The 22250-nt window shown below is 49.5% G+C and overlaps 1 protein-coding gene across 1 annotated transcript in view; it reads left to right on the top strand.

The window, feature by feature from the left end:
* The window catches only part of JHY (junctional cadherin complex regulator), a 111683-nt gene that overhangs the window by 64897 nt on the left and 24536 nt on the right, over nucleotides 1-22250 (top strand). The window contains exon 6 of the mRNA XM_063943720.1: nucleotides 14952-15026. Within this exon, the coding sequence (XP_063799790.1) occupies nucleotides 14952-15026 (75 nt within the window). The remainder of the gene's footprint in view (nucleotides 1-14951; nucleotides 15027-22250) is intronic.

The raw sequence follows: 22250 nt of genomic DNA, 5'->3' as shown, positions 1-22250 counted from the left end.
GTATTAGTTATCCCATACTTGGACGATCTCCTAATAAGGGCAAGGTCCAGAGAACAGCTGGAGACAGCTTTAGCACTATCTCAAGAGGTGCTAAGACAACACGGGTGGATTCTGAATATTCCAAAATCCCATTTAATCCCGACAACTCGTCTGCTGTTCCTAGGAATGATTCTGGACACGGTTCAGAAAAAGGTTTTCCTTCCAGAGGAAAAAGCCAAGGAGTTATCCGATCTGGTCAGGAACCTCCTAAAACCAGGAAAAGTGTCAGTACATCAATGCACAAGAGTCCTGGGAAAAATGGTGGCTTCTTACGAAGCAATTCCATTCGGCAGATTCCATGCAAGAATATTCCAAAGGGATCTGTTGGACAAATGGTCAGGGTCGCATCTGCAGATGCACCTGCGAATAACCCTGTCACCAAAGACAAGGGTGTCACTTCTGTGGTGGTTGCAGAAGGCTCACCTATTAGAAGGCCGCAGATTCGGCATTCAGGATTGGATCCTGGTGACCACGGACGCCAGCCTGAGAGGCTGGGGGAGCAGTCACACAAGGAAGAAACTTCCAGGGAGTATGGACGAGTCTGGAAAAGTCTCTTCACATAAACATTCTGGAACTAAGAGCAATCTACAATGCTCTAAGCCAGGCGGAACTTCTCCTGCAAGGAAAGCCGGTGTTGATTCAGTCGGACAACATCACGGCGGTCGCCCATGTAAACAGGAAGGGCGGCACAAGAAGCAGGAGTGCAATGGCAGAAGCTGCCAAGATTCTTCGCTGGGCGGAGAATCACGTGATAGCACTGTCAGCAGTGTTCATCCCGGGCGTGGACAACTGGGAAGCAGACTTCCTCAGCAGACACGATCTTCATCCGGGAGAGTGGGGTCTACATCCAGAAGTCTTCAACATGTTAATAGACCGTTGGGAAAGACCAATTGTAGACATGATGGCGTCTCGCCTCAACAAGAAACTGGACAAATATTGCGCCAGGTCAAGAGATCCACAGGCAATAGCTGTGGACGCACTGGTAACTCCTTGGGTGTACCAGTCAGTGTATGTGTTTCCTCCTCTGCCGCTCATACCAAAGGTATTGAAGATCATACGGCAAAGAAGAGTAAGAACAATACTAGTGGTTCCGGATTGGCCGAGAAGGACTTGGTATCCGGAACTTCAAGAGATGCTCACGGACGAACCGTGGCCTCTACCTCTGAGAAGGGACCTGCTACAGCAGGGTCCCTGTCTTTTTCAAGACTTACCGCGGCTGCGTTTGACGGCATGGCGGTTGAACGCCAGATCCTAAAAGGGAAAGGCATTCCAGAAGAAGTCATTCCTACCTTGATTAAGGCACGGAAGGAAGTCACCGTGAAACATTATCACCGCATTTGGCGAAAATATGTAGCGTGGTGCGAGGATCGGAGGGTTCCGACGGAGGAATTCCAACTGGGTCGTTTCCTACATTTCCTGCAATCAGGATTATCTATGGGTCTCAAATTGGGATCCATTAAGGTTCAAATTTCGGCCCTGTCAATATTCTTCCAAAAAGAATTGGCCTCTGTCCCTGAGGTCCAGACTTTTGTCAAGGGAGTACTGCATATACAGCCTCCTGTGGTGCCTCCGGTGGCACCGTGGGATCTAAATGTAGTTTTAGATTTCCTCAAATCCCATTGGTTTGAACCATTGAAAAAGGTGGATTTGAAATATCTCACATTGAAAGTGACTATGTTACTAGCCCTGGCCTCTGCCAGGAGAGTATCTGAATTGGCGGCTTTATCTTATAAAAGTCCTTATCTAATCTTCCATTCGGATAGGGCAGAACTGCGGACTCGTCCGCATTTTCTCCCTAAAGTGGTATCAGCATTTCATCTGAACCAACCTATTGTGGTGCCTGCGGCCACTAGCGACTTGGAGGACTCCAAGTTGTTGGACGTTGTCAGAGCCTTAAAAATATACATTGCAAGGACGGCTGGAGTCAGAAAATCTGACTCGCTGTTTATATTGTATGCACCCAACAAGTTGGGCGCACCTGCTTCTAAGCAGTCGATTGCTCGTTGGATTTGTAACACAATTCAACTTGCACATTCTGTGGCAGGCCTGCCACAGCCTAAAACTGTAAAAGCCCACTCCACAAGGAAGGTGGGCTCATCTTGGGCGGCTGCCCGAGGGGTCTCGGCATTACAACTCTGCCGAGCAGCTACGTGGTCGGGGGAGAACACGTTTGTAAAATTTTACAAATTTGATACCCTGGCAAAGGAGGACCTGGAGTTCTCTCATTCGGTGCTGCAGAGTCATCCGCACTCTCCCGCCCGTTTGGGAGCTTTGGTATAATCCCCATGGTCCTTTCAGGAACCCCAGCATCCACTTAGGACGATAGAGAAAATAAGAATTTACTTACCGATAATTCTATTTCTCGGAGTCCGTAGTGGATGCTGGGCGCCCATCCCAAGTGCGGATTATCTGCAATACTTGTACATAGTTATTGTTAACTAATTCGGGTTATTGTTAAGGAGCCATCTTTAAGAGGCCCTTTCTGTTGTCATACTGTTAACTGGGTTTAGATCACAAGTTGTACGGTGTGATTGGTGTGGCTGGTATGAGTCTTACCCGGGATTCAAAATGCCTCCCTTATTGTGTATGCTCGTCCGGGCACAGTACCTAACTGGAGTCTGGAGGAGGGTCATAGGGGGAGGAGCCAGTGCACACCACCTGACCTAGTAAGGCTTTGCTTTTTTGTGCCCTGTCTCCTGCGGAGCCGCTGTTCCCCATGGTCCTTTCAGGAACCCCAGCATCCACTACGGACTCCGAGAAATAGAATTATCGGTAAGTAAATTCTTATTTTTTCTGACGTCCGTGTACATTCTCGGTATCGCCTGCCTACAGAAGTGGAACCTAGATGGTATTTGGTAACGGGGGCACACTGCCTCAATAAATTGTCTAGTTCCCTGTGAACTAACGGCGGATACCGGACGCACGTCTAACACCAACATAGTTGTCAAGGACTCAGTTATCCGCTTTGCAACAGGATGACTGCTGTGATATTTCATCTTCCTCGCAAAGGACTGTTGGACAGTCAATTGCTTACTGGAAGTAGTACAAGTGGGCTTATGACTTCCCCTCTGGGATGACCATCGACTCCCAGCAGCAACAACAGCAGCGCCAGCAGCAGTAGGCGTTACACGCAAGGATGCATCGGAGGAATCCCAGGCAGGAGAGGACTCGTCAGAATTGCCAGTGACATGGCCTGCAGGACTATTGGCATTCCTGGGGAAGGAGGAAATTGACACTGAGGGAGTTGGTGGGGTGGTTTGCGTGAGCTTGGTTACAAGAGGAAGGGATTTACTGGTCAGTGGACTGCTTCCGCTGTCGGCCCAAGTTTTTGAACTTGTCACTGACTTATTATGAATGCGCTGCAGGTGACGTATAAGGGAGGATGTTCCGAGGTGGTTAACGTCCTTACCCCTACTTATTACAGCTTGACAAAGGGAACACACGGCTTGACACCTGTTGTCCGCATTTCTGGTGAAATACTTCCACACCGAAGAGCTGATTTTTTTGGTATTTTCACCAGGCATGTCAACGGCCCTATTCCTCCCACGGACAACAGGTGTCTCCCCGGGTGCCTGACTTAAACAAACCACCTCACCATCAGAATCCTCCTGGTCAATTTCCTCCCCAGCGCCAGCAACACCCATATCCTCCTCATCCTGGTGTACTTCAACACTGACATCTTCAATCTGACTATCAGGAACTGGACTGCGGGTGCTCCTTCCAGCACTTGCAGGGGGCGTGCAAATGGTGGAAGGCGCATGCTCTTCACGTCCAGTGTTGGGAAGGTCAGGCATCGCAACCGACACAATTGGACTCTCCTTGTGGATTTGGGATTTCGAAGAATGCACAGTTCTTTGCTGTGCTGCTTTTGCCAGCTTGAGTCTTTTCATTTTTCTAGCGAGAGGCTGAGTGCCTCCATCCTCATGTGAAGCTGAACCACTAGCCATGAACATAGGCCAGGGCCTCAGCCGTTCCTTGCCACTCCGTGTGGTAAATGGCATATTGGCAAGTTTACGCTTCTCCTCCGACAATTTTATTTTAGGTTTTGGAGTCCTTTTTTTACTGATATTTGGTGTTTTGGATTTGACATGCTCTGTACTATGACATTGGGCATCGGCCTTGGCAGACGACGTTGCTGGCATTTCATCGTCTCGGCCATGACTAGTGGCAGCAGCTTCAGCACGAGGTGGAAGTGGATCTTGATCTTTCCCTAATTTTGGAACCTCAACATTTTTGTTCTCCATATTTTAATAGGCACAACTAAAAGGCACCTCAGGTAAACAATGGAGATGGATGGATACTAGTATACAATTATGGATGGACTGCCGAGTGCCGACACAGAGGTAGCTACAGCCGTGGACTACCGTACTGTACTGTGTCTGCTGCTAATATAGACTGGTTGATAAAGAGATGTAGTAGTAGTATGTATGTATAAAGAAGAAAGAAAAAAAAAACACGGGTAGGTGGTATACAATTATGGACGGACTGCCCAGTGCCGACACAGAGGTAGCTACAGCCGTGGACTACCGTACTGTACTGTGTCTGCTGCTAATATAGACTGGTTGATAAAGAGATGTAGTAGTAGTATGTATGTATAAAGAAGAAAGAAAAAAAAACCACGGGTAGGTGGTATACAATTATGGACGGACTGCCGAGTGCCGACACAGAGGTAGCTACAGCCGTGGACTACCGTACTGTACTGTGTCTGCTGCTAATATAGACTGGTTGATAAAGAGATGTAGTAGTAGTATGTATGTATAAAGAAGAAAGAAAAAAAAACCACGGGTAGGTGGTATACAATTATGGACGGACTGCCCAGTGCCGACACAGAGGTAGCTACAGCCGTGGACTACCGTACTGTACTGTGTCTGCTGCTAATATAGACTGGTTGATAAAGAGATGTAGTAGTAGTATGTATGTATTAAGAAGAAAGAAAAAAAAACCACGGGTAGGTGGTATACAATTATGGACGGACTGCCCAGTGCCGACACAGAGGTAGCTACAGCCGTGGACTACCGTACTGTACTGTGTCTGCTGCTAATATAGACTGGTTGATAAAGAGATGTAATAGTAGTAGTATGTATGTATAAAGAAGAAAGAAAAAAAAACCACGGGTAGGTGGTATACAATTATGGACGGACTGCCGAGTGCCGACACAGAGGTAGCTACAGCCGTGGACTACCGTACTGTACTGTGTCTGCTGCTAATATAGACTGGTTGATAAAGAGATGTAGTAGTAGTATGTATGTATAAAGAAGAAAGAAAAAAAAACCACGGGTAGGTGGTATACAATTATGGACGGACTGCCGAGTGCCGACACAGAGGTAGCTACAGCCGTGAACTACCGTACTGTGTCTGCTGCGACTGGATGATAAATAATGATATAAAAAATATATATATATCACTACTGCAGCCGGACAGGTATATATTATATAATGACGGACCTGCTGGACACTGTCTGTCAGCAGAATGAGTTTTTTATAGAATAAAAAAAAAAACACCACACAAGTGAAGTCACACGACGAGTGTTTAACTTTTTCAGGCAATCACACAATATAGTATACTACTAACTATACTGGTGGTCAGTGTGGTCAGGTCACTGGTCAGTCACACTGGCAGTGGCACTCCTGCAGCAAAAGTGTGCACTGTTTAATTTTAATATAATATGTACTCCTGGCTCCTGCTATAACCTATAACTGGCACTGCAGTGCTCCCCAGTCTCCCCCACAATTATAAGCTGTGTGAGCTGAGCACAGTCAGATATATATACATAGATGATGCAGCACACTGGGCTGAGCAGTGCACACAGATATGGTATGTGACTGTCTTGTACTCCTGGCTCCTGCTATAACCTATAACTGGCACTGCAGTGCTCCCCAGTCTCCCCCACAATTATAAGCTGTGTGAGCTGAGCACAGTCAGATATATATACATAGATGATGCAGCACACTGGGCTGAGCAGTGCACACAGATATGGTATGTGACTGAGTCACTGTGTGTATCGTTTTTTTCAGGCAGAGAACGGATATATTAAATAAAACTGCACTGTCTGGTGGTCACTGTGGTCAGTCACTAGTAAACTCTGCACTCTCTACACTTCTACAGTACTCCTAAGCTCCAGTAAATCAGGTCAATCTCTCTCTCTCTCTCTCTTCTAATCTAAATGGAGAGGACGCCAGCCACGTCCTCTCCCTATCAATCTCAATGCACGTGTGAAAATGGCGGCGACGCGCGGCTCCTTATATAGAATCCGAGTCTCGCGAGAATCCGACAGCGTCATGATTACGTTAGGGCGCGCTCGTGTTAACCGAGCAAGGCGGGAAGATCCGAGTCGCTCGGACCCGTGAAAAAAAAAGTGAAGTTCGTGCGGGTTCGGATTCAGAGAAACCGAACCCGCTCATCTCTATAAGGTAGGGGAGAGTAAAGGCCAGTACTCACGGCCCGATTTGGGAGAGATGTGTGCTGAGCGAACCGCTCAGCACACATCTCTCCCGGCGCTCAGCGCGATCTGTGCTGAGCGTGCGGGGGAATATGGGGGGGCTGCTCATTTCACCCAGCGGGTGAAGTGAGCGACCCGCTAGATTGGCCTGCATGCAGGCCAATCTAGCAGCAGTGATAGCGATGTGCGGGGCTGCGCATCGCTATCGCTGAGGGGGCTACACACGGAGCGATGCTGCTGAAAATCTAAGCAATCTAGTCAGATTGCTTAGATTATCGCTCCGTGTGTACCCCCCTTTACACAGGGGGAGAGATAAGGTAGGGGAGAGTTAAGGGGGGTACACACGGAGAGATCCGTGCTTAAAATCTAAGCAATCTTGCTAGATTGCTTAGATTTTAAGCACGGATCTGCCGTGTGTATGCCCTCCAGCGATAGCGATGCGCGGCCCCGCGCATCGCTATCGCCGATGCTAGATTGAGCTGCATGCAGGCTCAATCTAGCGGGTCGCTCACTTCACCGTTGTGTGAAGTGAGCGGCCCCCCGTCGGCTTTCCCCCTGCTCAGCACATCGCGCTGTGCTGAGCGGGGTGAGAGATGTGTGCTGAGCGGTCTGTGTTAAGATCGCTCAGCACACATCTCTCCCGTGAGTACCCCCCTTTACACAGGGGAAGAGATAAGGTAGGGGGGAGAGTTACACAGGGGGGAGAGATAAGGTAGGAGGAGAGTTACACAGGGGGAGAGATAAGGTAGGGGGAGAGTTACCCAGGGTGAGAGAAAAAATAGGGGAGAGTGTTACACAGGGGGAGAGATAAGGTAGGGGAGAGTTACACAGGGGAAGAGATAAGGTAGGGGGGAGAGTTACACAGGGGGGAGAGATAAGGTAGGGGAGAGTTACACAGGGGGAGAGATGAGGTAGGGGAGACTTAAACAGGGGTAGAGATAAGGTAGGGGGGAGAGTTACACAGGGGGAGAGATAAGGTAGGGAAGAGTTACACAGGGGGAGAGATAAGGTAGGGAAGAGTTACACAGAGGGAGAGATAAGGTAGGGGGGAGAGTTACACAGGGGGAGAGATAAGGTAGGGAAGAGTTACACAGGGGGAGAGATAAGGTAGGGAAGAGTTACACAGAGGGAGAGATAAGGTAGGGGGAGAGTTACACAGGGGGAGAGATAAGGTAGGGGGAGAGTTACACAAGGGGAGAGATAAGGTAGGGGGGAGTGTTACACAGGGGGAGAGATAAGGTAGGGGAGAGTTACACAGGGGGAGAGATAAGGTAGGAGGAGAGTTACACAGGGGGAGAGATAAGGTAGGGGGAGAGTTACCCAGGGTGAGAGAAAAAATAGGGGAGAGTGTTACACAGGGGGAGAGATAAGGTAGGGGAGAGTTACACAGGGGAAGAGATAAGGTAGGGGGGAGAGTTACACAGGGGGGAGAGATAAGGTAGGGGAGAGTTACACAGGGGGAGAGATGAGGTAGGGGAGACTTAAACAGGGGTAGAGATAAGGTAGGGGGGAGAGTTACACAGGGGGAGAGATAAGGTAGGGAAGAGTTACACAGGGGGAGAGATAAGGTAGGGAAGAGTTACACAGAGGGAGAGATAAGGTAGGGGGGAGAGTTACACAGGGGGAGAGATAAGGTAGGGAAGAGTTACACAGGGGGAGAGATAAGGTAGGGAAGAGTTACACAGAGGGAGAGATAAGGTAGGGGGAGAGTTACACAGGGGGAGAGATAAGGTAGGGGAGAGTTACACAGGGGAAGAGATAAGGTAGGGGGGAGAGTTACACAGGGGGGAGAGATAAGGTAGGGGAGAGTTACACAGGGGGAGAGATGAGGTAGGGGAGACTTAAACAGGGGTAGAGATAAGGTAGGGGGGAGAGTTACACAGGGGGAGAGATAAGGTAGGGAAGAGTTACACAGGGGGAGAGATAAGGTAGGGAAGAGTTACACAGAGGGAGAGATAAGGTAGGGGGGAGAGTTACACAGGGGGAGAGATAAGGTAGGGAAGAGTTACACAGGGGGAGAGATAAGGTAGGGAAGAGTTACACAGAGGGAGAGATAAGGTAGGGGGAGAGTTACACAGGGGGAGAGATAAGGTAGGGGGAGAGTAACACAAGGGGAGAGATAAGGTAGGGGGGAGTGTTACACAGGGGGAGAGATAAGGTAGGGGAGAGTTACACAGGGGGAGAGATAAGGTAGGAGGAGAGTTACACAGGGGGAGAGATAAGGTAGGGGGAGAGTTACCCAGGGTGAGAGAAAAAATAGGGGAGAGTGTTACACAGGGGGAGAGATAAGGTAGGGGAGAGTTACACAGGGGAAGAGATAAGGTAGGGGGGAGAGTTACACAGGGGGGAGAGATAAGGTAGGGGAGAGTTACACAGGGGGAGAGATGAGGTAGGGGAGACTTAAACAGGGGTAGAGATAAGGTAGGGGGGAGAGTTACACAGGGGGAGAGATAAGGTAGGGAAGAGTTACACAGGGGGAGAGATAAGGTAGGGAAGAGTTACACAGAGGGAGAGATAAGGTAGGGGGGAGAGTTACACAGGGGGAGAGATAAGGTAGGGAAGAGTTACACAGGGGGAGAGATAAGGTAGGGAAGAGTTACACAGAGGGAGAGATAAGGTAGGGGGAGAGTTACACAGGGGGAGAGATAAGGTAGGGGGAGAGTTACACAAGGGGAGAGATAAGGTAGGGGGGAGTGTTACACAGGGGGAGAGATAAGGTAGGGGAGAGTTACACAGGGGGAGAGATAAGGTATGGGGAGAGTTACACAGGGGGAGAGATAAGGTAGGAGGAGAGTTACACAGGGGGAGAGATAAGGTAGGGGGAGAGTTACCCAGGGTGAGAGATAAAATAGGGGAGAGTGTTACACAGGGGGAGAGATAAGGTAGGGGGAGAGTTACACAGGGTGAGAGATAAGATAGGGGAGAGTGTTACACAGGGGGAGAGATAAGGTAGAGGGAGAGTTACACAGGGGGAGAGATAAGGTAGGGGGAGAGTTACACAGGTGGAGAGATAAGATAGGGGGGAGTGTTACACGGGGGAGAGATAAGGTAGGGGGAGAGTTATGCAAGGGGAGAGATAAGGTAGGGGAGAGAGTTACACAGGGGGAGAGATAAGGTAGGGGGAGAGTTACAAAGGGGGAGAGATAAGGTAGGGGGAGAGTTACACAGGGGGAGAGATAAGGTAGGGGGAGAGTTACACATGGGGAGAGATAGGGTAGGGGGGGAGTTACACATGAGGATAGATAAGGTAGGGGGAGAGTTACACAGGGTGAGAGATAAGATAGGGGAGAGTGTTACACAGGGGGAGAGATAAGATGGGGGGAGTGTTACACGGGGGAGAGATAAGGTAGGGGAGAGTTATACAATGGGAGAGATAAGGTAGGGGAGAGAGTTACACAGGGGGAGAGATAAGGTAGGGGGAAGAGTTACACAGGAGGATAGATAGGGTAGGGGGAGAGTTACACAGGGGGAGAGATAAGGTGGGGGGAGAGTTACACAGGGGGAGAGATAAGGTAGGGGGGAGAGTTACACAGGAGGATAGATAAGGTAGGGGGAGAGTTACACAGGGGGAGAGATAAGGTAGGGGGAGAGTTACACAGGGGGAGAGATAAGGTAGGGGGAGAGTTACACAGGAGGATAGATAAGGGAGGGGGAGAGTTACACAGGGGGAGAGATAAGGTAGGGGGGAGTGTTACACAGGGGGAGAGAAAAGGTAGGGGAGAGTTACACAGGGGGAGAGATAAGGTAGGGGGAGAGTTACACAAGGGGAGAGATAAGGTAGGGGGGAGTGTTACACAGGGGGAGAGATAAGGTAGGGGAGAGTTACACAGGGGGAGAGATAAGGTATGGGGAGAGTTACACAGGGGGAGAGATAAGGTAGGGGGAGAGTTACACAGGGGGAGAGATAAGGTAGGGGGAGAGTTACCCAGGGTGAGAGATAAAATAGGGGAGAGTGTTACACAGGGGGAGAGATAAGGTAGGGGGAGAGTTATACAAGGGGAGAGATAAGGTAGGGGAGAGAGTTACACAGGGGAGAGATAAGGTAGGGGGGAGTGTTACACAGGGGGAGAGATAAGGTAGGGGGGAGAGTTACACAGGATAGATAAGGTAGGGGGAGAGTTACACAGGGTGAGAGATAAGATAGGGGAGAGTGTTACACAGGGGGAGAGATAAGGTAGGGGGAGAGTTACACAGGGGGAGAGATAAGGTAGGGGGGAGAGTTACACAGGAGGATAGATAAGGTAGGGGGAGAGTTACACAGGTGGAGAGATAAGATAGGGGGGAGTGTTACACGGGGGAGAGATAAGGTAGGGGGAGAGTTATACAAGGGGAGAGATAAGGTAGGGGTGAGAGTTACACAGGGGGAGAGATAAGGTAGGGGGAGAGTTACAAAGGGGGAGAGATAAGGTAGGGGGAGAGTTACACAGGGGGAGAGATAAGGTAGGGGGAGTGTTACACAGAAGGAGAGATAAGAAAGATAAGAGAGAGGGGAGAGTGTTATACAGAGGTAGAGATGAAGGAGAGAGCTGGAAGAGAGAGACAGACTTACACACTTCCTGTCACCTCTGCTCCTCCGGAGTGTGGGCCTTCTGTCTCTAAAGTCTACCTGAGCTTGGCTCCGCCCCCTGACAGCCTGAGAGCTCAGCGCCCAGCAGCAAGGGCTGTCTCTCTGGGGGTCATTCCGAGTTGATCGCTCGCTAGCAGTTTTTAGCAGCCGTGCAAATGCTATGCCGCCGCCCACTGGGAGTGTATTTTAGCTTAGCAGAAGTGCGAACGAAAGGATCGCAGAGCGGCTACAAAATAATTTTGTGCAGTTTCTGAGTAGCTTCAAACCTACTCAGCGCTTGCGATCACTTCAGCCTATTCGTGTCCGGATTTGACGTCACACACCCGCCCAGCGAACGCCCAGCCATGCTTGCGTTTTTTTCAGACATGCCCGCGTTTTTGCAAACCCTCCCTGAAAATGGTCAGTTGACACCCAGTAACGCCCCCTTCCTGTCAATCTTCTTGCGACCGTCAGTGCGCTTGAAAACTTCGCTAGAACCTGTGCAGTACAACAAATGCCTTTGTACCCGTACGTCGCGCGTGCGCATTGCGGTGCATACGCATGCGCAGAAATGACGATTTTTAGCCTGATCGCTGCTCTGCGTACAACGGCAGCTAGGCCGTGCATCTAATCTCCCGCACGTCTCAATCGCACTTAACGTCATTGCCGCAAACAGTAATCACCACCCTGAAATATTCCAGGAGGACAATCCTAGAGTCACGCACCGTAGTCTGAGAACAGGATAAGGTGAGAGATTCTGCGGTGTGTCAGATCTGGAACCTTCCTGTACACCACAATTTTGATGGCAGAATGGATTTTTACTTTTCATCTTTAAATAAGACTGACCAGGACCTAGAGTAGATATTGGGGGTCATTCCGAGTTGTTCGCTCGGTAAAAATCTTCGCATCGCAGCGATTTTCCGCTTAATGCGCATGCGCAATGTTCGCACTGCGACTGCGCCAAGTAAATTTGCTATGCAGTTAGGAATTTTACTCACGGCTTTTTCATCGTTCTGGAGATCGTAATGTGATTGACAGGAAGTGGGTGTTACTGGGCGGAAACAGGCCGTTTTATGGGCGTGTGGGAAAAAACGCTACCGTTTCCGGAAAAAACGCAGGAGTGGCTGGAGAAACGGAGGAGTGTCTGGGCGAACGCTGGGTGTGTTTGTGACGTCAAACCAGGAACGACAAGCACTGAACTGATCGCAGATGCCGAGTAAGTCTGAAGCTACTCAGAAACTGCTACGAGGTGTGTAATCGCAATATTGCGAATACATCGTTCGCAATTTTAAGATGCTAAGATTCACTCCCAGTAGGCGGCGGCTTAGCGTGAGCAAATCTGCTAAAATCCGCTTGCGAGCGATCAACTCGGAATGACCCCCATTGTACAGGTAGGTGCTGCTGTCAGTAGGTCGTACAGTACTAGATAATTTCTGCTGAAGTTCCCCAATAATGCGGTAGGTTATTGATACCAATCTGCATCGTGATTTTGTTCCTAAGGGGGACATTTACTAAGCAGAAAGGACCCCCAATATGCGTCACTAACATACCGCATCGTGTATGTGGCGAGAGCATTTTATTTATTCATTTACATTCATGTATATAGCGACCAGAATATTCTGTTGCGTTTCACAACTGGGAACAGAACAGTAATAGGACGAGACTGCACGATAACAGACAGAGAGGTCGGAAGGCCCTGCTCGGAGAAATGAGTTCATATACAGTACTACTTATCCAAATATCCACACTCAGGGTTGGGCTGGCCCACAGGGGTACAGGGGAAATCGCAGATGGGCCCCACTGCCTGAGGGCCCCCACCCCTTCCTCTAATGTCAGGTCCCAGATGTTATACATTGTTACTCTACTAGAGCATCAGATACAAGGTCTGTAATGGCTGTCCAAGCCTCTGTGTGACTGGTCTATCCCCGTGGCAACCGGCCACACTCCTAGCATAGCATGGCCCCTTACCACCGCACTCCCCCCGGTGGGCCCTTTATGCCCCAATTCGACACTGTCCACAATATACCTTGTGCGTACCTTTAAACATATACTGCTCATTATTTGCTCCTAACGTACACAAAGCATTACTCTAAAAAACTAGTTATAGAGTGATAATCAATGACATGTAAATAGGTCCCGGAATCCCGCCACCTTATCAGCGGCGTTGGAGAAGACCACCCCTCTTATTTCCTAGAGGCAGAGATCAATGTTTCCCCTATAATGAAAGCTAATGGACACCATACAAGTCACCCATCTGAACCTCGATATTTACGAAGCTTTCACATGTGCTAGATTCTACAGGGAAGCAGTTAGCTTCCAGACGGCCGGGATCCCGAAGGACACTTTGACCCTGGCGTCTAGATGCCGACGCTGTATGGGATACTGGCGTCACAATACCAACCAGCCGAATCCCGAACGTCCATCCAGTGGGACGCGCTGGCGTCCTTCCGCATTGGGGGGGGGGGGGGTTAGGTTTAGGCAGGAGAAGGGGGTGGTGGTTAGGGTTAGGCACCAAGCAGGGGGGGGTAGTTTTATGCAGCCAGGGAAGGGAGGGTTAGGTTTAGGCAGCCGGGGAAGGGAGGGTTAGGTTTAGGCAGCCGGGGAAGGGAGGGTTAGGTTTAGGCAGCCGGGGAAGGGAGGGTTAGGTTTAGGCAGCCGGGGAAGGGAGGGTTAGGTCTAGGCACCCACAAGGAAGGGTTAGGGTAGGGGGCAGAGGAGGGTCAGGGTACTTTAGAGGGGGCTGTTGGGATTCTGATGGACAGGATACTGCTGTCGACATCCCGTCCATTGGGAAATCATACTGAACCCCTTCTATAGCCTATCCTCACCCCCGATATACAGGATCCCCAATTATTACCATTTCCCTTAATCATTTGGCTTTTCGATACAGATTATTGGCAGAACACTGTAGCATCTCTCTGCAATTCTTCTAACACCCAAAGTCCTTTGAATTTAACTAACCCTCCAGCAACCCCCCCCCCACCACCACCCCTAATTAATTACACTTTATTAAAATGTATCACATGATTAAACAGATGTAAGTGCTCCGCAGTGTCAATAGTGTTTGGATGAAGTATGCTATTACAGGCAGATTTGCTGTTTGTCTCCAGGCATTACTCATCCGCGTGTGTGCGCTAACCTACAGGCCTTTCATCCACCTATTGATCGGCCACTGGCGGAGAACCTTGTTCCAGGTTATAAATTGTTGCTGCTTTTCAATGGATTTCTTGTTCTGCGCGGCGGTGAGCCTTTTACGCTCAGCACGGAGAGACTACAGCGAATAACCGAGCTGGGAATAATGAATAGGAAACGATTGTGTGCCGAACATGAATATCTGTAGAACAACCTGGTAAAGACGGAGAAATACTTTGTTCCCATTGAGATAAAATGTCATTTACCGAGCATAATGCTTTTGTATAGCTAATGAGAGGAAAGGTCATATCACTGCGCCGGGAGCCGGGGAAATACGCTGTTTTGCTGAAATTAAATGATTAAAGAATTAATTTTATTTTTATACTCACTGAGCCATTAGTCACTATTGTTTTATTAATACCTCACTGCAATCTCCTAGGATATAAGCCTCTGATCCTGCATCCTATACAAGGAGTTGTGCTATAAGGTGGATACTGTGTGTTGTTAGCACTGGAAACCCTGACGTGTGGCATAATACAGTATTATGGTTATTGCGCCAGTTCTATATACTGTACATTATATAGCGTGTCAGTCTGTGGCCATATAAAGATCGCCCCAGGAGCTCCGTGGGGTCTGGCGCTGGGGAGGAGAGCGCAGCTGTGTTATCGAAGAGAGGGTGATTATAGTGTGTAATGGTGAATTAGGAGCTGGCGCGGTGTCATACAGCAGCACTGCAGATATTCCGGTTCCTCTATCATCACACAGAGTAATGGTCTCTTCCCTGATTTATTGCAGATGTTAATAGGTTATTTGAAACAAGAGGTCAAATTAGGAGGGATTGGACCCACGTATACAATGAGCCAAGAGAAAGTAAGTATATTCATTATTACTGCGCCTCATAGAACATAATATAAACTATAATATCTCCATTATATTGCTCTATTTCTTCTACACACTACCCATATACAACTGAGTGCCTCCATTACACTGCACCGCCCCACCCGTGTGTCACTACCTCTATTACACTGCACCGCCCCACCCGTGCGTCACTACCTCTATTACACTGCACCGCCCCACCCGTGTGTCACTACCTCCATTACACTGCACCGCCCCATCCGTGTGTCACTACCTCCATTACACTGCTCCGCCCCACCCGTGTGTCACTACCTCCATTACACTGCTCCGCCCCACCCGTGTGTCACTACCTCCATTACACTGCACCGCCCCATCCGTGTGTCACTACCTCCATTACACTGCTCCGCCCCACCCGTGCGTCACTACCTCTATTACACTGCACCGCCCCACCCGTGTGTCACTACCTCCATTACACTGCACCGCCCCATCCGTGTGTCACTACCTCCATTACACTGCTCCGCCCCACCCGTGTGTCACTACCTCCATTACACTGCTCCGCCCCACCCGTGTGTCACTACCTCCATTACACTGCACCGCCCCACCCGTGTGTCACTACCTCTATTACACTGCACCGCCCCATCCGTGTGTCACTACCTCCATTATACTGCTCCGCCCCACCCGTGTGTCACTACCTCCATTACACTGCTCCGCCCCACCCGTGTGTCACTACCTCTATTACACTGCACCGCCCCACCCGTGTGTCACTACCTCCATTACACTGCTCCGCCCCATCCATATATCACTAACTACCTCCATTACACTGCTCCTCCCCATCCATATATCACTGACTACCTCCATTACACTGCTCCGCCCCATCCATATATCACTCACTACCTCTATTACACTGCTCCGCCCCACCCGTGTGTCACTACCTCTATTACACTGCTCCGCCCCATCCATATATCACTGACTACCTCCATTACACTGCTCCGCCCCATCCATATATCACTGACTACCTCCATTACACTGCACCGCCCCACCCGTGTGTCACTACCTCCATTACACTGCTCCGCCCCACCAGTGTGTCACTACCTTTATTACACTGCTCCGCCCCACCCATGTGTCACTACCTCCATTACTCTGCTCCGCCCCACCCGTGTGTCACTACCTCCATTACACTGCACCGCCCCACCCGTGTGTCACTACCTCCATTACACTGCACCGCCCCACCCGTGTGTCACTACCTCCATTACACTGCACCGCCCCACCCGTGTGTCACTACCTCCATTACACTGCACCGCCCCACCCGTGTGTCACTACCTCCATTACACTGCACCGCCCCACCCGTGTGTCACTACCTCTATTATACTGCACCGCCCCACCCGTGTGTCACTACCTCTATTACACTGCACCGCCCCACCCGTGTGTCACTACCTCCATTACACTGCACCGCCCCACCCGTGTGTCACTACCTCCATTACACTGCTCCGCCCCATCCATATATCACTGACTACCTCCATCACACTGCTCCGCCCCATCCATATATCACTGACTACCTCCATTACACTGCTCCACACCATCCATATATCACTGACTACCTCCATTACACTGCTCAACCTCATCCATATATCACTGACTACCTCCATTACACTGCTCCGCCCACTCCATATATCACTGACTACCTCCATTACACTGCTCCACCTCATCCATATATCACTGACTACCTCCATTACACTGCTCCGCCCCATCCATATGTCACTGACTACCTCCATTACACTGCTCCGCCCCATCCATATATCACTGACTACCTCCATTACACTGTTCCGCCCCATCCATATGTCACTGACTACCTCCATTACACTGCTCCGCCCCATCCATATATCACTGACTACCTCCATTACACTGCTCCGCCCCATCCATATATCACTGACTACCTCCATTACACTGCTCCGCCCCATCCATATATCACTGACTACCTCCATTACACTGCTCCACCCCATCCATATATCACTGACTACCTCCATTACACTGCTCCGCCCCATCCATATATCACTGACTACCTCCATTACACTGCTCTGCCCCATCCATATATCACTGACTACCTCCATTACACTGCTCCACCTCATCCATATATCACTGACTACCTCCATTACACTACTCCGCCCCATCCATATGTCACTGACTACCTCCATTACACTGCTCCGCCCCATCCATATATCACTGACTACCTCCATTACACTGCTCCGCCTCATCCATATATCACTGACTACCTCCATTGCACTGCTCCGCCCCATCCATATATCACTGACTACCTCCATTACACTGCTCCACCTCATCCATATATCACTGACTACCTCCATTGCACTGCTCCGCCCCATCCATATATCACTGACTACCTCTATTACACTGCTCCGCCCCATCCATATGTCACTGACTACCTCCATTACACTGCTCCGCCCCATCCATATGTCACTGACTACCTCCATCACACTGCTCCGCCCCATCCATATATCACTGACTACCTCCATTACACTGCTCCACCTCATCCATATATCACTGACTACCTCCATTACACTGCTCCACCTCATCCATATATCACTGACTACCTCCATCACACTGCTCCACCTCATCCATATATCACTGACTACCTCCATTACACTGCTCCACCTCATCCATATATCACTGACTACCTCCATTGCACTGCTCCGCCCCATCCATATATCACTGACTACCTCTATTACACTGCTCCGCCCCATCCATATGTCACTGACTACCTCCATTACACTGCTCCGCCCCATCCATATGTCACTGACTACCTCCATTACACTGCTCCGCCCCATCTATATATCACTGACTACCTCCATTACACTGCTCCACCTCATCCATATATCACTGACTACCTCTATTACACTGCTCCGCCCCATCCATATATCACTGACTACCTCCATTACGCTGCTCCACCTCATCTATATATCACTGACTACCTCCATTACGCTGCTCCACCTCATCCAGATACAGATATCACTGACTACCTCCATTACACTGCTCCACCTCATCCATATATCACTGACTACCTCCATCACACTGCTCCACCTCATCCATATATCACTGACTACCTCCACTACACTGCTCCACCTCATCCATATATCACTGACTACCTCCATTACACTGCTCCACCTCATCCATATATCACTGACTACCTCCATCACACTGCTCCACCTCATCCATATATCACTGACTACCTCCATTACACTGCTCCGCCCCATCCATATATCACTGACTACCTCCATTACACTGCTCCGCCCCATCCATATATCACTGACTACCTCCATTACACTACTCCGCCCCATCCATATATCACTGACTACCTCCATTACACTGCTCCACCTCATCCATATATCACTGACTACCTCCATTACACTGCTCCACCTCATCCATATATCACTGACTACCTCCATTACACTGCTCCGCCCCATCCATATATCACTGACTACCTCCATCACACTGCTCCGCCCCATCCATATATCACTGACTACCTCCATTACACTGCTCCACCCCATCCATATGTCACTGACTACCTCCATCACACTGCTCCACCTCATCCATATATCACTGACTACCTCCATTACACTGCTCCGCCCCATCCATATATCACTGACTACCTCCATTACACTGCTCCGCCTCATCCATATATCACTGACTACCTCCATTACACTGCTCCGCCCCATCCATATGTCACTGACTACCTCCATTACACTGCTCCGCCCCATCCATATGTCACTGACTACCTCCATCACACTGCTCCACCTCATCCATATATCACTGACTACCTCCATTACACTGCTCCGCCCCATCCATATATCACTGACTACCTCCATCACACTGCTCCGCCCCATCCATATATCACTGACTACCTCCATCACACTGCTCCACCTCATCCATATATCACTGACTACCTCCATTACACTGCTCCGCCCCATCCATATATCACTGACTACCTCCATTACACTGCTCCGCCCCATCAATATGTCACTGACTACCTCCATCACACTGCTCCACCTCATCCATATATCACTGACTACCTCCATCACACTGCTCCGCCCCATCCATATATCACTGACTACCTCCATCACACTGCTCCGCCCCATCCATATATCACTGACTACCTCCATTACACTGCCCCACTCCATCCATATATCACTGACTACCTCCATTACACTGCTCCGCCCCATGCATATATCACTGACTACCTCCATTACACTGCTCCACTTCATCCATATATCACTGACTACCTCCATTACACTGCTCCACCTCATCCATATATCACTGACTACCTCCACTACACTGCTCCGCCCCATCCATATATAACTGACTACCTCCATTACACTGCTCCGCCCCATCCATATGTCACTGACTACCTCCATTACACTGTTCCGCCCCATCCATATATCACTGACTACCTCCATTACACTGCACCGCCCCATCCATATATCACTGACTACCTCCATCACACTGCTCCGCCCCATCCATATATCACTGACTACCTCCATTACACTGCTCCGCCCCATCCATATATCACTGACTACCTCCATTACACTGCTCCGCCCCATCCATATATCACTGACTACCTCCATCACACTGCTCCGCCCCATCCATATATCACTGGCTACCTCCATCACACTACTCCGCCCCATCCATATATCACTGACTACCTCCATCACACTGCTCCACCTCATCCATATATCACTGACTACCTCCATTACACTGCTCCGCCCCATCCATATGTCACTGACTACCTCCATTACACTGCTCCGCCCCATCCATATATCACTGACTACCTCCATTACACTGCTCCACCCCATCCATATATCACTGACTACCTCCATTACACTGCTCCACCTCATCCATATATCACTGACTACCTCCATTATACTGCTCCGCCCCATCCATATGTCACTGACTACCTCCATTACACTGCTCCGCCTCATCCATATATCACTGACTACCTCCATTACACTACTCCGCCCCATCCATATATCACTGACTACCTCCATTACACTGCTCCGCCCCATCCATATATCACTGACTACCTCCATCACACTGCTCCGCCCCATCCATATATCACTGACTACCTCCATTACACTGCTCCGCCCCATCCATATATCACTGACTACCTCCATTACACTGCTCCGCCCCATCCATATATCACTGACTACCTCCATTACACTGCTCCACCTCATCCATATATCACTGACTACCTCCACTACACTGCTCCGCCCCATCCATATATAACTGACTACCTCCATCACACTGCTCCGCCCCATCCATATATCACTGACTACCTCCATTACACTGCTCCGCCTCATCCATATATCACTGACTACCTCCATTACACTACTCCGCCCCATCCATATATCACTGACTACCTCCATTACACTGCTCCGCCCCATCCATATATCACTGACTACCTCCATCACACTGCTCCGCCCCATCCATATATCACTGACTACCTCCATTACACTGCTCCGCCCCATCCATATATCACTGACTACCTCCATTACACTGCTCCGCCCAATCCATATATCACTGACTACCTCCATCACACTGCTCCACCTCATCCATATATCACTGACTACCTCCATTACACTGCTCCGCCCCATCCATATGTCACTGACTACCTCCATTACACTGCTCCGCCTCATCCATATATCACTGACTACCTCCATTACACTACTCCGCCCCATCCATATATCACTGACTACCTCCATTACACTGCTCCGCCCCATCCATATATCACTGACTACCTCCATCACACTGCTCCGCCCCATCCATATATCACTGACTACCTCCATTACACTGCTCCACCTCATCCATATATCACTGACTACCTCCATTACACTACTCCGCCCCATCCATATATCACTGACTACCTCCATTACACTGCTCCACCTCATCCATATATCACTGACTACCTCCATTACACTACTCCGCCCCATCCATATATCACTGACTACCTCCATTGCACTGCTCCACCTCATCCATATGTCACTGAATACCTCCATTACACTGCTCCACCTCATCCATATATCACTGACTATCTCCATTACACTGCTCCACCTCATCCATATATCACTGACTACCTTCATTACACTGCTCCGCCCCATCCATATATCACTGACTGCCTCCATTACACTGCTCCACCTCATCCATATATCACTGACTACCTCCATCACACTGCTCCGCCCCATCCATATATCACTGACTACCTCCATTACACTGCTCCGCCTCATCCATATATCACTGACTACCTCTATTACACTGCTCCGCCCCATCCATATATCACTGACTACCTCCATTACACTGCTCCACCCCATCCATATATCACTGACTACCTCCATTACACTGCTCCATCCCATCCATATGTCACTGACTAACTCCATTACACTGCTCTGCCCCATCCATATATCACTGACTACCTCCATCACACTGCTCCGCCCCATCCATATGTCACTGACTACCTCCATTACACTGCTCCGCCCCATCCATATATCACTGACTACCTCCATTACACTACTCCGCCCCATCCATATATCACTGACTACCTCCATTACACTGCTCCGCCCCATCCATATATCACTGACTACCTCCATTACACTACTCCGCCCCATCCATATATCACTGACTACCTCCATTACACTGCTCCACTTCATCCATATATCACTGACTACCTCCATTACACTGCTCCGCCCCATCCATATATCACTGACTACCTCCATTACACTGCTCCGCTCCATCCATATATCACTGACTACCTCCATCACACTGCTCCGCCCCATCATATATCACTGACTACCTCCATTACACTGCTCCACCTCATCCATATATCACTGACTACCTCCATTACACTGCTCCACCTCATCCATATATCACTGACTACCTCCATTACACTACCCCGCCCCATCCATATATCACTGACTACCTCCATTACACTGCTCCACTTCATCCATATATCACTGACTACCTCCATTACACTGCTCCGCCCCATCCATATGTCACTGACTACCTCCATTACACTGCTCCGCCCCATCCATATATCACTGATTACCTCCATTACACTGCTCCACTTCATCCATATATCACTGACTACCTCCACTACACTGCTCTGCCCCATCCATATATCACTGACTACCTCCATTACACTGCTCCGCCCCATCCATATATCACTGACTACCTCCATTA

This window comes from Pseudophryne corroboree, chromosome 10, assembly GCF_028390025.1.
Source record: "Pseudophryne corroboree isolate aPseCor3 chromosome 10, aPseCor3.hap2, whole genome shotgun sequence".
Taxonomy (NCBI): Eukaryota; Metazoa; Chordata; class Amphibia; order Anura; family Myobatrachidae; genus Pseudophryne; species Pseudophryne corroboree.
The sequence above is the reverse complement of the archived record's forward strand: the minus strand, read 5'-3'. Positions and strand labels throughout refer to the sequence as shown.